The sequence below is a fragment of the Anopheles marshallii genome, chromosome 3 (genome assembly GCF_943734725.1).
Source record: "Anopheles marshallii chromosome 3, idAnoMarsDA_429_01, whole genome shotgun sequence".
NCBI lineage: Eukaryota > Metazoa > Arthropoda > Insecta > Diptera > Culicidae > Anopheles > Anopheles marshallii.
In genome coordinates this window covers 31,529,217-31,546,752 of record NC_071327.1, presented here as the reverse complement: position 1 = coordinate 31,546,752, position 17,536 = coordinate 31,529,217, and the positions used below count along the sequence as shown (strand labels likewise).

The 17,536-nt window shown below is 43.1% G+C and overlaps 1 protein-coding gene across 1 annotated transcript in view; it reads left to right on the top strand.

The window, feature by feature from the left end:
- LOC128711407 (uncharacterized) overlaps positions 1–17,536 on the top strand; it is a 58,712-nt gene that overhangs the window by 39,650 nt on the left and 1,526 nt on the right. Inside the window, exons 2-3 of the mRNA XM_053806278.1 lie at positions 17,116–17,214; positions 17,290–17,488. Of these exons, the coding sequence (XP_053662253.1) occupies positions 17,116–17,214; positions 17,290–17,488 (298 nt within the window). The remainder of the gene's footprint in view (positions 1–17,115; positions 17,215–17,289; positions 17,489–17,536) is intronic.

The following is a 17,536-nucleotide window of genomic DNA, read 5'->3' as shown; positions in this document are numbered from 1 at the left end:
TACGTGGTAACGAGTTGATAGAACGAGCAGAAAGAAACGTACGCCCTGCTGTTCGTTTGTTCTGATCCTCTGCTGGTGGGTTCCAGGGATTCATGCTGATCCCCGTCGGAAGACACGGCACGCAGCAGTTGGTCTGCATCCGCAACTGATTCGCAAACCGCAAGTGAAGGTCACCGTGGCGTATGGTAAGCGGCAGGGGTTAAAACCATCCAATCTGACGAAGTAAACAACAACTTGTGCAGCTTTAACCTCGTGCATTACTCTAAACGTTCGCTTCGAATGGCCGAGATCTAGCAGAAGGTGTGGCAACCGTGATGGAGGCGCCACATTGCGTGACCGAACTTCGACACACAGGCGCGCATAACACACCGAAAGTGAAGCGGAAAGTCACGAACGCTTCACACTCTGGCACTTTTCTACCCACCCTTGCGCGATTGCGTGTCTCCTTGCGTGTGTGTGTGTGTGTGTGTGTGTGTGTATGTGTCAAATATTGTCCTTGACCAACGCTCAGTTGGTGGGTTTTGGTCGAAGCCACCCGAACGTCATCAAAGCATTCCCATGGTATTGTTTCCTGTCTTTATGATCGCTTGCTCAACGTCACGGACAGAGAGTTGCATGAGAGCCGCGCTTCATGCTTTTAACTCTTGCTGTGCCGTTAAACCAGGAAGTACACGGTTACAGGACACGTACCATGAGCGTATATTCCTTCGTCTCGCAGATCTCAAAACTCCCGTCGGACCAACCCACTGCACTGGCAACTCCGTTATTGCGCTAAGGGCAATTGTTATGCAAATGGCCAAAGACCAGCCTGAAGACCGCGTTATCTCGATGGAAGGGTAGAAACTTTTCGCCTGTACCATGGTGGCATTTCCACAACGCTCGGATTTTTTGGTGCACCCATGCACTGCCGCCAACGCCACGACCCGACGGCTGACGAAACCGGAATACCGGAAATGGGAGAAAATTATGGCCTATGTGGTGGCGGTACTGGATGGCCTTTACCGCACGAAACCATGCTGACAAATTGACGAATTGAGGTCAGTTTTACTGCAGCGGCAAAGTTTACCATCGTGCTGGCCGGTTTTGGCTTTCGACATGATCCTAGAGAAGTCGAATGGGAAAGAGAGCTTTCAGCCCAGGCATGTGTACTATACAATGTTGCAAAATTACACCAAATAGGATGAATTTATTGGATCAGATTTTAACATTCGCGAAAACGGTAGAGTATGTTTTCGTGGATCGTTGTGAAAATAACCCTAAATCATTGCTTATTGTGATGCAAATGAGCTTAAATGCGATATTAAAGGAGAACATTATATATTTTCTGTAATTGGATAAATATACCTACATATGATTCGACGAATACTTTGTCGAACTGCAACTTTAACATTGAAGCACACATAAAAGAGATCATTGTGCAGGCCAAGCTCAATCTAGCCAAGTTGCTTTGCATTATTAAGACTTCAATGTTATTTCAAAGGTGCAAATTCATATAACAGAGCAAATAAAATGCTTTTAATGAAGATGTACTTCAGATTTAAACATTAGTTCTTTAAACCTGCCACTACCTAAACTACTTTTACCGACCTTAAACTCAAGTCAATAAGATACCAATCAGACATTTACTATGACAACCGTCCCTACGAGCTTAGAACTTTCCTAAACCGGCCTGCAAAATCAATGGATAATTGGAAAACTTTTTAATCTGCTATTTATACACGCGTTGATATGGTTTAGGCCCGTTACACATTCAAACGATTGCGGTAACTCTCGGTGGAGTTATAAATTTAGCATCATGTCCACGTGCCCAACAATGTTTCGCTTGAACGGTGGGGTGAGGGAGGGCGCAAACCCCGATGCGCCCGAACTTTCCCGAAGCCCCAGATAGGTGCCGGTGTTGCAAATCAACCTTCAAAACCGACCCATAACGAGCTCAAATCAACCAAAGCCCGCCATATCGACACAACTGGTAGCTTGATTGGGCTTGGGCGAACCATGCCCCAAAAACCTTGAGATGGAAAATCGTCTACCGCAAGAGCGTTGCAAATACGATTAATTATTGAAACTTTAAAACTCATTACAATCGATTTTCTATGGCCGGATTCTTCCCCAGGTAGCAAGAGTTGAGCTTTGGGGAGAATATGAAGGGAAGGATATGATTTGAATCCGGCAACCGAACTTGTGGAAGAAGACGATACGATAAGCTGCCCAACATGTCCCAACCTTCGTTTCATGTACGAGCCTTCCGCCACTTCTGTGGCCCGATGACGCAACAAACATCGTTTTGGCTTTGTCCTAGATTATCCTTGCCCACTTTGACCATCATCAGCCGCTACGGTTCGACTATTAGGATCTGAAACAATGGTCCTATTCTCGACAAAATCGGACTTTGTTCGAGGTGCTTCCTCTCATTCGCCTGGCCTTCTTCTCTACTTGCCGAGTTGCATCCTTGCCGTACGCCGGTGGCTGATAATTCGTCGAAGCCTTGTGTTGTCGGCCAACGGGCTGCCATCGATAATCGAGTACGAGCACTCGTCTCGTCCTGTACGGACCAATCTTTCGTTCGTATCAAGACGCCAAGCGGTCAGTCCGGGTTTGAGTATCGACGAGACATAAAGCTATCGCTTCATCACAGGCTTGATACCCGTGTCCGTTTCTTGGTGTCGTGTGGTCTATATGAACTGTGCAGTAGGTTACCTGGCCAGTGTACTCTAACAAAGCATTCTCCGGTACGGCAAATTCAACGTGAATGGTACTACCGCCGGCATCCCAAGCGTTCCTTAACTTCTTTCGCACGGAGCAACGAGTTAAGGTAAACCGAAATGCGTGAACTCAGCTCGTACGAAGTGCTAGTTCCTGTGTGGTTTGTATCGTGCTATCTAGTTACGCAATCTACCGACCAGATTGGTGACGTTATCGACTGTGAATGTGGAGCAGAGTTGGGATTAATGTCTACGCTTATCCCCCTATAGACATTTAGTGCATCAGTTTTTGCCTGCACGAAACTGCCAGATGCAGTGGTGCTACAATTAGTTCTTGAGTGTCTATGGTAGGAAGTGCAAAATGGGTTTATTCCTCCATTCATTACAAGCGATTATTTCGGCGAGTCTATAATGGGCAAAAAATTGACAATTATGTTAATGTATTTAATAAGTGAATCTTTAATAAGTGAAATATGCAGCAATTATTTTTTCTGCAATAGAGTTTTTCAACTTTTACAAGAAACAATATTCGGTTCAGTATGTACTGCAAAGTTACTTCTCACTTTTATACATGCTAACACAACTGTAACTCAGGACGTTTTCAAGAAAACAACTGTCAACTTGTCCAACAAGTTTCGGTTTTCGGTTGGAAATGCTTACTGCTACTGCTAGTCTGGCAATTCTTTATATGTTTCCAACAATACATGAAGTGTTTGTGTCTTAATCTCTGTTTACGCTGGTTCCAAGCTGATACGGACTTGGAATAGACGAATAGATCATGCACGCTCAAACAAAACAGTTACATAGTAGTTACTTGTACGCAAATTGCATACTTTTTGGCATACCAAAAGCCTATACGGTGCTCCTGAAATTCAGCAGACATATTTTAAATTAAAATCTTGATATTTCCGTAGATTAAATAGAGACCAACTAACTTATAGTAATGAAAAAAAATCCTTATCTTAATTAAAATGAACCAATGAACTAATTAGAGCTGATTTACTAAAAGATTAATATGTTCATATTTTTACCTCACAATTTCTAGAGCAATTGTTTCGCTTGTGGGAATGTTTTCGTTGTATTATTTAAATCATACTAATTCAATCATCGATCGGTCGTTGCATTACATTCTGTTTAGTAAAGTTAGTGATCCCAGCTGCGTATCCCGCATAATACCACTCGCCGACAGTTCCAACCACAGTTGCTAGCTCAGTGACGTGCACAATACCATTTGCCGTGCCAGGTCGACTTATCGAATCGAGGCAAAAACTGAAACATGAAACAGGAATTGAAATATAAAAAAAAACCCACCACCGCCACCACTATCAGCCGGATGCAGCGAAAAACAAACAAGATAAATTATTCATAAATGAAATAGACAAACTTGGCGACTTGGTCAACTGTGCACCGTTATAGCTCCAGTGCGTTCAGCACCGTGCGTGGCGTTTCCACGATATCGCAGCGTGTTGGAGATAGTGGCTGCAAAACAAAACGTGAAAAAAAAACCGGGAAACTTCCCAGTATAAAGCACCGATTGCTGTGGCCTTTGGCGCAATCTTCCAATGATCCTCCGTGACTTGCAGGACTACTGGCTTTTATGCTGATATACAGCGGGGTTTTTTTTTCTTTCTCTCCCTCTCTCTCTCTCTCTTTATTATCCGATGTGACTTACCCGGCAGTACAAATGAACTAACAGGCAAACATCGAAAGAGATTTGTTTGTGTAGCCGGTGGTCGTCATCGGAACCTATCGCACTCACGCCGCCTCGGTGCCTAATTTATCGACGACGTGTCGAGTCCTAGCCGCCGAGTAAGCCCGGTGCCGGACAACGGTGAACAGCAACAGGGGCGCGGGAAGGGGAAAAAATGTGATCCGCAAACAAAACATTTCGTCCGTCTTCGGCCTGTCATTCAGATGACTGGTCAGTTCGTGTTCCAATTTCCTTTCGGCTTTTCGAAAAGTCAAGGAAGGAGCGGCCGGTGATCGGCACACCGACGGAAGACTGCCAGCGATACGGAAGGAAACGCTAGCCGGACGGACATTCACTGTGTAGCTTAAAAAAAATATCGGCTCGGTGAAGAATTCATAAGCCCAAATCGGGAGCCGCACAGAATGGCAACATTGTTTGTTTTTGGGAGTCGGTGTCATTTTCCTTTTTATTCACGTTAGACGGTATCAGTGCGAGTGCATAAAAAATGTAGTAAGTTTCAAGGTCAGCAAAAAAGGCTTAGCGGACTCGGATGAAGGAACAAAAAGGGACAGCTTATGCTTTACTCGAACCATATCATGCCTTAAATCCATGATCGATGTTTTGGGTGAGAAGAAATTCATACCGAACATTTTTCATTCCACGATGTGCATAATTTATGACTTTTTATTGTTTTTTGGGTTTTGAGGTTAAAGAAATGTCGCACCAATTCATCATGCACAGTTCACTGAACAATAATATTCAATTATTAGTAAACCTAATCAGTTCGCAATTTTACATAACGAAGACATGGTTGATGTAAAAAAGCATAATAACATTAAACAAAACAAGGACGTCGATTATCACCACACTACCACAAAATAAGAACATTTAATTCCTTGCTGTTAAAGTCCATAATGAAAACGACATTGTAACTTCCACTGCACATTTGCATTTTATTTTGCATTATGCTATTTAACAATGTTATTTAAAGTATCCACCGCTTGTGCTAGTTCTCGTAAACGCATTGTTATTCATGAACCTCCTCACTATAACCTCACATTTTTTAACACTAATATATTATTTTAATTTTTCTACAAAACCTCACTGAGCAATTAATCACGGAACGAAGAATAAAATACTTCACTACGGAATAACCGTCGCTGATTACGCACTGATTGCGTCCGTATCGTGCCAATCGAAGATGTTCCGGCATATACCACGATGATCACGCCGTTTCCCATGCGGACAAAAGTTTGGACGCTATTGAAATGATAGAAAGGCTAATTACCATTCAAAAACTATCAAAACAAATGTGAAGCCTTACCGGCAACAGCACTGTGATGCACTCATGTACCGTAGCAATGGTTACTAAAATCAACACAACGAGTAAGGCGTACTTCATCTTGTAGTTCACTGTACCAGTAACGCTAGTTGCGCAAAAAACTCCCAAAGAAACGATCGTAACGCAGCAATTGTGAACGATTGAATGCGACCCGAGTTTAGCGAAACGCAATCAATAAATAGTGACGAGAGCACATGAACATGCAGGGCGCGGTTCTTATCAAGGGAACAGGGCGCTGGAATAGAAACCGTTGTTAGTTAGTTCCAATTCTCGGTATAAAAATATCACGCTCGCTATCATATTCGCTGCCACGTGAAAACATTCTTCTGAAAAAGCATTGGCGGTAAGTTCGTGGGAATTAATTCAAATTGATACATCCATCAAATGTTGAACCTCTACCCGTTAGCCGTAGCCCGGCAACAGTCGCAGTAAACAGTGCACAATCATGTTTTGGAGTTCGCATCTGAACTGACTGCTGTCAAAGCACACACCCAGACAGTACACGCGAAGTGCAAATATTACTGAACCGTTCGCAGAAATTGCAATTTAACTTTTTGCAAACGCAGCCACACAGCCGATGTGCGAATGCTGTACAGTAATATATTCTCGGCACGATTCGATGACCACGGTAATTTAACTGACAATTCAAAATTGCGATACGTAAATCATGAAGGCGCGCCCCGAAACGCCATTTGGAACCTGTTGTAATGCAGGTCGTTTTGGGAGTGTGGGAAAACTGCGTTGTAATCAATTTTGTGCACCAACTTTGCTGATGATGAGAAGGCTGCTGTGGAGGAATCGGTCGATATGGAACGCTTTTATTTACTTGTTCCATTTTATCGTGTTAACTCTATGCACATGGATCGCAATTTATAGTTTATAATTCATTTAATGCCATTTATTCTTACTACATGAGCATTATTAACAGTCAACACCCGCTTGCAACGTGTTATTCACATTGCGAATATATAGCGAGTTTTCAACGAGATTTTGTTTAACGCGTATTTGGATTTCTGGAACTCTTGGCATTTTTGTTGCTAGGTGCGAAGCCCAAAATATTGAAGAATTTTTAGAATGTTGACTAATACCATCACAGAACCAACTGTGAATGAATATGTGATGTTGTCCAATCCTTCAATTTAAAGAATTGAAATCAATAACATTGGCGAGCTTCTAATTAAGCATATTTAGGAAAAATTTCTAAAAAAGTCCGACCGATGAAATTACGAAAGGCAAAGGCACTGTTTCTTCAGTACAAGATAAAACAAATACTCAATTATCCGAGGACATTCCGAAGGTGTTCAAAGCATGTGTTAGTTCACATGATCCTACCAATGTAGTATATCAATGTCATCTAAGTCTAAGTGACGAATCACTGTTATCAATCAATTGGGTCAATATCAACATAACATAAACATAACATAAACAATACACCATCATGAAAATATATTAATCCATTTGATTACTTTGATGGCAGCATTTTTGATTACTTTTTCTCTTAATTGAAGCTTACAAAAAACAACTCATGTGGACTTTTAATTGAACATTATTTCGATGAGAAACAAATTAAACTCATTTAATGAAAGTTTCTCCACTAGTTATAATAAAAAAAATTAATAGAACCAAACAAACAAATCTTTTAAGTGGAAAGCATGTATAAACCGTGCCTCATTTATCCCCAAGAATAAATAGACACACTAACGAGCGAAGCGGAACATCTTCCTGTTAAATCCGCGCAACATTATTCACCGCTGAAGTCAGGAAACATAAAAAGAACTCATGTTCGGTGCTCGGCTATCCAACCACTCCAACCGGCCATTAGCGTTCGCTAATTTTCCTACCAAGAGTCTATAATTTTAAAAGATAACCTTCTTGCCGCGGTTCAACCACGATAACCGATCCTGGAGGCAACCAGCAACAAGAAACGCTCGCCCGTATTAAAACATTACCGATCAACGAACCGTAACAGGAAGCGCACGGAAGCGCTTCCGCGCGTGTGATACATTTATGTTTTCTTTCGCTGCACTGCACAAACTGCTTCCCTGCGTCATTGCAGCCGCCAAATATGAACCGCCGGAACGCAAAAGCCTCAGACAGCAGAAAAAAAGCCACATTATTTCTCGATTACGTTTCATTGACAACCGAGCGATGGCATCGGTGCCGTTACACAGTCGTGCCGCAATGAAAACGGTCGGCTTTTCCCAGCCGTTGGGTGGGTTTTGGGGAAGGGGGCAGCAGTACAACATATTACGCTTCTCGCCACCCTGCCGGTGCTGCTCCCTTTGCGGGAGAGCGTCCCATCCGACGGCAGTTTGATGTCATGTTTCCTTTAATGTTATGACCCCACAAAAACATCGAACGAACAAACGGCGCGCGCGTTTGTGTATGTACACGTGGAAACAGCGGTACCGAGGGGAGGGTTTTGGCGGGTGTAGAATTTTCCCACCCATGTCAGAAGCGCATTATGTTGCAAAGAAAAGCTTGTGACCGTATGTTCGGTCATGATACGCCACCCAAAAGCGAAACTCTTTCAAGGATAGGAACGGCAGCAACCAAGCGTACTGTGAGAGTTTTACGACAACGACTCCACCATCGTTTGCAAAAGGAGATAAGTTAAGAAAATGGTATCTTTATCGCTTCGTAGTGACACGAAACTGGAACAAAAAACCAGCAACGGTGTTGCTTCCTTTCGCGTTCCTGCCAGCGATACACCCTTGCTTGCTCTCGTAACGCATAACGCTAACGCTACCGTTCATACCGAACTACGCGGTGCACGGTTGAAACACGAACAGAAAAAGTGGTCCAAAATCACTCCACAAACTTTAATGTGTCCCTCGTGAGGCAGTGCAAGTAAATGACGGTTTCGTGCCGTCCACTGCACCAGTCGTGTAGTTTTATGAGCCTTTGACGACACCACGGAGATATTTACTCATCTTCCCGCCAGTGAATGCTCGATTCCTAGCACAGTCTCGTAACAGAGCTTACGATGACTGGCTCCGGGTGGGTGTGTCTTTCTTCTACAACTCAAATTCCCTAACGACATTTCCCCGATTGTAGCTGTTCGGTTCTTTGGTTGCTAAACGTCGAACACACCGCTGCTGATCTGATCTGTGCTTATTTTTATCGCGGTCACGGATCCCATTTTCGATCCACCCCGACAAACCATCGATGCGGTCACGGATGGTGGAACATCCTACTTACACCCCCTGCAAACACCAGCCTTCAACCTCCCGACACGTAATTGCGTAAATCGATTAGGATTACTGCCACTTGGCTGCCGAGCGACAAACGGTGGCCACCGCCGAGACCGTGCGTTCGAAGTGATTGATTGATTTATAGCACTGTCGAACTGGCTTATCTGCCGGTGTCTTTCCGATCCCGAAGTGTCCTGATGAAATGTGTTTCTTCGCCGGTGGCACTGCGAGACGTTTTATCTGCCATCTCCTGAGGAAAGTCAAACAAGTTGTGGGTATGGGTGTGTTGGACAAGCTGGTGCTTTGGTGCATCAGCCCGGTAGGGGTTTGCGATAATTGATACAAGCCATTCAATTGGACGCAATACCGATGAGGATACAAATCGTCATCCATTTCAATCGATTCAGATTGGCTGTGATAAATAGGGAGCACTTTGTCGGGCTTTTGCTAGCACTGTCTAGTGATTGTTTGGTGTTTGAAAGGCATTTTGGAGATCTTAACAATCCTACAAACTGTTTTTAGTTCAAATATTTTTTGAAAAACAGTGGAAAACAAAATTATCTACTAACTATTTTTCCATGCATTTAGTGATGGAAGATAATCAGAATGATCTTAAGATGGTATAAAATTATTCCTCGATATTATAATATCACGGACATCGACGAGAGATACAACCACCTCGATGAATTGAAACACTGAGTCGAGTAATTCTTATCGCATGTAAACTATAGCTCTAGCCCTAGCTGATAAGAACAACAACTCATTAAGCTGAATTCACTCACATTGAGTGAGTTACATTGAATATCTAACGCTTAAACCCACTCGTTCAAGAGTTATTCCACTCATGCGTTACAACTATTTGCGTCGAATATAAACTCACTCATAGTGAGTAAATTAAAAAATGAGTCACGAATGAGTTGTTTCACAAAACCATCTCACCTATACTTACTCTAAGTAAGTGAGGGGACAGCAAAAATAGAAAAAGCTCTGTGATTTACATCATAAATGAGTTATAGCAACTCTTTTTGAAGATTCGGATTAACTTAGTGAGATTTTACTCACTGATTCAATCTAGCTCAGTACACAATTTTTGATTTTTGGGTACCAAATTGAAATCATTTTTGCATGGTGATTACTCTGAATTTTCCTGAAATTTTAATATTCAATAAAATGCACGACCCGATCCAATGAGAATGCAAAATGCAAATCATTTAGCTTTCATCGTTCAAAAGCCGTAGATTGCAGCCCAGAGCAATCTGACCCCGTTTAATGATAGTTCGGATTTATTACTCACCTACTATTTACACCAACCTTTTCGATTATATACCAAATCGATAACAGCTTCTCGCTTCACGAACAAATCATCCGCAACAAATCACATTTATCGCCTCGACCATGCGACCAGTGCGACGAAACGGTCATCCAAACAGCAAATGACAATCACAATGTGGCAAAATCCAATGAAATTTCAATGCAATGCCATCTAGCACCCTATGGAAGCAAAACCAACAAACACAAAAAAGAATTAAAAACAAACATCATCCTTTTGTTTCCGCAATATCCCCCCAGGGGTGCCATTGGATGCGAAACTGCATCAAACCGAGGCACAAATAGGCACAAATTAGAAAACTCTCTCCCTCGTCAACAGTGTGGCATTGGCTGCATTGGGCGGGGCACAGGTAGGCAAGCAAAACTGGACGAACGGGTTGCCGAAATAAGCGAATGCATCATCACATTATTTGGCCCGGCCCGGCAATTATTTATTCTATTTCAATTGCGCGCCGGTCACGGCCTCGGGCGATTCGTAGCACTGTGTATGGCGATGTGGATCGGCCCAGCTCACAGCATGGCCTTCATTGTTAGCGGCAACCCGGAAACGGTTTGGTCGTGTGAATGTTTATCGTTTCGTTTCATTATGTCCTTGCCCTTGCCACCCGCGAGGTTTGGCTGAATGCTGTCAAATGGTGGTACAGAAAGCGAGAGCCCCATTTAATTCCAACCGCTAGGTTCAAACCTTCATTGAGCATTAGTTTTTTTTTTTTTCGTTCCCCCGGTGGTTCTAGTTTTGCGTTTTGGGTTTCCATTGCGCTTTCCTCCCCTCACAGTCTTTCATCGTGTGGTCGATGTGTGAGCCTTTCCGCAGATAAGCGCACAGTATATCCTCATGCTGGTGTGGAGCGCTGAGGAAGGAAGTGGAAGTGAATGGAAAGTGGATGAACCAACTGCCATTTCGCCCGTCACGTTTGTTGGCGTTTGCTGTGGTTTTCCGGCTTCATAAAATGTAAAATATCCACCCCGACAGAGCACTCCTTTCCTCCAACGTCCACGTCCTCGTGCTTATATCGGTACAGTGGTAGAAATAAACATGTTTGATACAAATTGTGCTATGCTTCTTCACCCCACGGTTGAAGTGTATTTTGTTTTCGAATATTGTAAAAAAAAAATACGATTTCTATGGCGGACACAATTCCAACCGTATAATTCCCGAACCGGAAGTGCATTGCGGTTGTAATCGTGCACCTGTGCCCGTATCTGGAATTTTCCGGTAAGGTGCGCGATAATGCAACCACTTCCTGTTGTTGTGCACAATATGAGCAATCATTAGGGTTCGGTTAACAGTTTCCACAGGGTCAATCACTGTCCTACAAGCTTCCTTTTTTTATTAGAAATGATTTTAATCCAATAAATATGTAAGTTTACCTATTTTGTAATTAAACTAAGTGGAACATCATTATAATCTACCTTAAAGTATTACAAACCATTAACATTTTTAAGATCAATTGTTGGAATGTAATGAATACGCATTTAATAGTGTAGAAAATGTTCAATTAAACAGCGTTCAACTTCAAGGAACTTAAGAATTAATTGTATTTCTAACCATAAAGTAACACGAGGTTTGAATTGTGTTATGAAAATCACCAACAAACCATTCCAAGAAGGCAAACTCTCGTATTCTCTCAAGAAAAGCTATCAAGGTCAAAGGCATCTTCTTTCCCTTAACTTAACAAAATGTCCAAACACCTTCCCGGACACTCTAAACTCCTGCCAAAAATGTTATAAAACCATTTTCTAACATGTCTGCTAATTAAGTCGTGTTAATTAAACAAAACCTCCGCCCGCACTGTTTATCTTAGATTTAGATAATCGTTTCCCCTAATAATCTATTCTTATCAAAACGGCCACTTGCCAGCTTGCCCCGGTACGGTGCTTTTGGAAAGTATCAGCCACAAACTAATTAATATATCATTCCTTCCCTCCTCCTGGTGTTCCTGAGCACCCGGTCCGTGGTCCGCGCACGGTCAACAGCGTATTCCAAGTGGAGTAGCAATAACAACCTAATTTTTCTCGTAAAGAACAAACTCTGCCAACATCGCCGTGAGACCGTGAAGAAGCAAACTGAAAACACCACTCGCATATAAGCAACTGCAGGCCAAGATTGGCCCGCCCGGACCCGAAGAGGATGTGGAATGGATTTAGCGTTTATCGTTCGCCATCGTACCACGCGGGCGATGTCAGTGACTTGACCGAAACTTCTGTTCGCCAGTTCCTTAACGATTCCGGCAGTCTCCATCCCTTTAGAACCGAACGCCACTCCTTTTTCGCGAACGCAAACAACCCTGTTGCAGGGCATGGACGTGGCTCACCGTAGGGCCCGCTCGACCGGGTGGTTTCGTTCCGCCCGAATGAAACCTTTGGCAGTTTTATCTTGGAAGAGTCGTTTTTATTTGCCCCGTGCATGGGTTTGGCTCGTTCTCCGTACGGCTACTTGTTGCCCCGGGAAGCATCCGAAAAGGGCCGACACGATTTACTGCACACCGGGAGCACGGACACTACCGGTGCTTTACGTATGTCTGTGTGTGTGTATGTGTGTCTGTGTGTCCGGTTGCACTAGGCCTCGGGTAGTGTGACACAAGGAAGCACATAAAACCATACGCCGTAGGCCGCACGCCATCTGACACGGAGACCGCACTTGTTGCGGTGGTCTTTAGATTGCAAAAAGACACGGCCACCCCTTTATTGTGGTGCTAGAGTGGACTCCCGGGTGGTTATAGACAAACGGCACACGCCAAAGCTAGGGCGGTAGCAACAACAACAAAAACACACACACAACCCCGGTTCGAGCGAACCGTCAAGTGCCGTCGGCCATTGGGAAGGCCGGAAAAACGACCGGAAACAATAACACCGACTGTGTGTTCGGTGGCTGGTCAGGAACGTTCGCCTTCGAAAGGGGTAGGGAAATTAATGTACTTTTTCATCGAAAGGATCGGTGGCCATGGGAAGGAACCAGATGAGTTTCCGTATTGTTGTTCGGCAAAGTGGCTTTTGAGAGGCAAAACGGGGGAAAAGAATATTTATGAAGTTTAAGTGAATGAAAGGCTGTTCGGAGCTCGAAAGAACAAACCACAAACTCACGTTGAATGGCGCCATTGAGTTTAGTATTCAGTATTTGCGAACAAAAGGTTAACAATAATTATATTTAGCAAATTCAATTGTACAAAAACTTACGGAAATAATGGACAGCTTCTTTATATTTGAATATTTAAGATTAAATTTAAACTTCTTGAACTTCAATATCAGCGGATATTCAGGCGAATCACAACTAACGTTAGAAAACTTATATCTTAAGACGGTATTTGTCAAATAATCGAGCAATAAATTGGTGCCAGGTTATAAATGACGACTGAAAGTTTGGTTTCATTCGGCTCAAAACCTTTGTACTGCTGTTATTTAAAACGACCGAATGGGAGTATTTTTTTATGCGTATTTATGGAAACATCAAACAAAAGTCGTTAATCAATTTAAAAATATATTCCTTTTGGAGCAAACGATCGTGAAAAAAATTTGTTTACATTTTCGAAATAAGGTCAACATTATTTAACCGTCTTCAAAATTACCTCGGGAAAACCAGGTCAAAGCTGAATTCCCTAGTTGTACTGGAGTATCTGAGATTCTCAGATGAGATGGAGAAGAAGAAGATAAAGAGAAGATGATATGATCTACTCCATTCATTGAGTGGTTATAATTTAGAAATGAACGTATAATCACTAAACCCCTAAAGCGATTTAAGGCATGTCTACCACCACTGACTAGCATGGGTTCTTATTCCAATTGATTGTTTTCACCCATTACACTAACGAAATATCATCATTGAAGATCCAATAATTTTATCTTCATAAATTTTTCTTCTACTTCCTTCTACTTTCGTCTGAACCCAGCGCCATTCTAGAGCAATTCAACCAAACCAGGTCAACAACCTAGCATTAACAAGCGATAATATCTACATTAAATTACTTGCCCAGTATTTATAGTGCTTTCACTTCGTTCAAATCTCACATTCGCAAACGAGAGCATTTCCATTATGCCGTGCCGAGGTCTGTACAATTGTCAGGCCAAAAGTAATCAGCAGCGCCACCGTAATCGCCACTGTTCCTAATCATGCAATCGTGAGCCAAAAATCATTTCCATTTGCTACGACCACACCCACCGAATGGGTATGTAGGAAGCTCCGATGGTTGACAACAACAACCACAACAAAAAAAAAGGAATGACTTCGCTAAACTCAGAGGGCAACATTCTCCGGTCCAGTCGGTGGATCCGCGTCCGTAATGCACACCGTCCAACAACCGTCGGTACGGCTGCGAAAGCGACAAACAAATGACATTTGCCTGCCAGTGTTAGAATCTTCCTAACGTGGTTCAGCCGTGGCCACTCTCGCTGACCATTATTTCATTCCCGAAGTCGCCCAGTCCGGCCGATGGACGACCAAATTCGGGGACCGTCCCGTACCGAAAGCTGTTCTCGCAAACGGTTTGACCCGTTCCCGCTGGCAAGCGTAATATGCATAATTTTAGCTGACGTTTACGTTTATCGTCATTATTACAAACGATTACGGTTATTAGCGTACGCCTTCGCCGTGCCAAAGTAGCATCACCCGTCGACTGCACACAGCTACGCTGTCGTATTCCCGATAGGGCTACGCAGCCAAAACGGACCGGAGTCTGGAGCTGTAATCCAGCATCTCCATATCATGACCCGGACTGACCTGGGCTGACAGTACGTGAAACGCGTTTCGTGCTCGTGAGCCCACGATGAGCTTCCGCGTCTTTCCCGACACAAACCAATTTCTAACCTCCGGAGAGAATATGATGAGCTCTGTACGCTCCTATAACCAACTTTTGCTTCATATGTATCACTATGCATACCGTTCGTATAGACGTGGTTGACACTAGATATTGGACCTTCCAGTCGGACGCTCTCGGCTTTCGGCGAAGCTAAAGTGATTAGGAAGTAATTAAAATGCATGAACACATTCGTTATTTATGGATGCGAAGCAGAGCCATTTCGACAGCTCCCACTAGTGGACAACCGTTGCAGCGCTGTTGGGTACTTCAGTGTACAGTGATGTGACAAAAAAAATCAATTGCACATTGAACTTTGGTGGGAGACTAAATTGGAGTTTGAGACGTAACAAAAAAAAACCTCATTCCTAGGTCTGTGGCATTAAAGCTTCGAGAGATTATGACTCTGATATTGCTGACTTTCATTGACGTTATTTACCAGTAACTGAAGGGCCGGCCTTGTCGTATGGAAAGCACTGGAAGAACGGAAGAATTTGGCACTGATCTCGTTATCTTTTAAACTACCAGGCGCCTCCATCTCCATTAAGCTGTACTAAAGTTTCTTTAACTGACGGATTTGTGAAGCTTACAGTATTTCCTCCCAATGATGCCAAATTTGCGTTCATTGCGATTGTATTGTAAGATTTTTGATTGAAATTATTATAAATTCAGTCAAACAAAACGAAGATTTTATGAAAATTGAGAAACGATAGAATCAAACCATTTTACGAAATGTTTCTACTAACGTCAACTCATGTTTACATGATTATTATTGATGCACTTAACTTAAAGGATGGCATGAAAGGAGATATTTTGAAATAGTAATACCACTTAATATATTACTCCGTAACAACGCCAGGAGGTAAGTAATGGTGTTCAAAATCACGCCAAACGGTTTGAAAACCCACCCAGAGCCAGCCAGAGACGCAGTAAACGCGAACGATAAATCCGTCAATGCGTAAAACTTTTCCCATAAGTTGTTCTTCTGCCCGTTCTGCACTACGGCCTACTCGCAAACATTGCTACACACCCACGCTGCCACTACTACCAGAGGATTATAATACACGTTAAACAATCACACTTGTACCCACACCGTCCATGGAAAATGGACGCCACTGAACAAGCACACGCCGGCACTGAACGGAGCCGATCAAACGGACGATCAACGGGCGACGAGTTAGCACAAACGACTCACCGCAACCGGGAGTAGGTTTCTTCTGCATCTAGGCGTGCCCTGGAATGCTTGCGTAGCGTACTGTACTTGCGTACACTGTAGCTGTCAGTTGTGTAGCGTAATAGTTTCACCGCCTGCCATGCTTTGAAGCGTTAGTGTCGTAGTAGTAGCTGTAGTTCACTTTCTTCACAACATGATGTATATATAAGCACAGAGCAGATACAAAGAGCTGGAATGTCCAAGATAATCTTTCTTGACAGTCGAACGAAGGATACACTGGAAGGCTTCTATCTTGCTCTTCATATATACACCTTGTTCTGTACAATGAAAACTGTTAAAAAGTACAATCTATTGTTTAAGTTGCAACACTCTTCCCCATTACTGTCTCGCCTGTGTGTGGGCCACGCCAAAGCGCACAAACTTCTTTCTGCACACTCTATCTTCCACTATACTGCTGTATCTAGGTAAGCTACTTATCCTATATCTCCTATCTAAACCTATATAATCAAAACATGCTGTTTTCGATCGTGCTTCGGATCACAATCGATCGTAAAGCAATAACAAATTGTGTGTGCGTGTGTATTATATTTCAGCTGCAGGTGTATAAAAATAAATTTGAAAAATGAAATTCCCGTATAAATGGCAACATGTAAACAAAAGTACTAGGGCTACTGCGCAAAACTTAGTATCCTGCAACACAGACACTGCTAAGACTTGCTACGAATGATTATATAAAAAGAAATGTATCTTTACTTCCTCCTTCAAAACTTCCCACCTCTATACCGAACCGTTATGTGTACCCTTTTGCGCCAGTAGTAGACAGATACTAATGTGAATCTTTTTTTCTCTGTGTGTACTCTCTAAACTCACTGTACGCAAATATAAACTGTACAGTGTGCCCAAGGTCGTGCAGCATGGTTAGAAAGAGGAAGACGTTGCAGCGTTCAGGAAACACCCGCCTCTTGCCATCGACGATGGGTCAAACGGAATCGGGTAAGTGATTGTGATCACCCTTTGTTCGATGTGTCTTAACATCTAACTGTAACACTTTTTCCACTCCCCCCCCAGATACAAGACTCATCGTTAGGTGGTTCCTCGGACGATGAAGACCTGCTCGGCGTACTCAGAGGACCCAGTTCATTCGCCAATGCCTTCCTATACGTAGGTTTAGGTACCATAGCAATCGGTTTAGTGATAGCATTCGTCGGTACCGGCGAGAAAGGATTCAAAACGGTTGAACTAAGACTAATCGGGCCATCGTTAATTGGTACGCACCGTGAATGAGTGTTCAGCGACATTTAAAGACTCATCAACG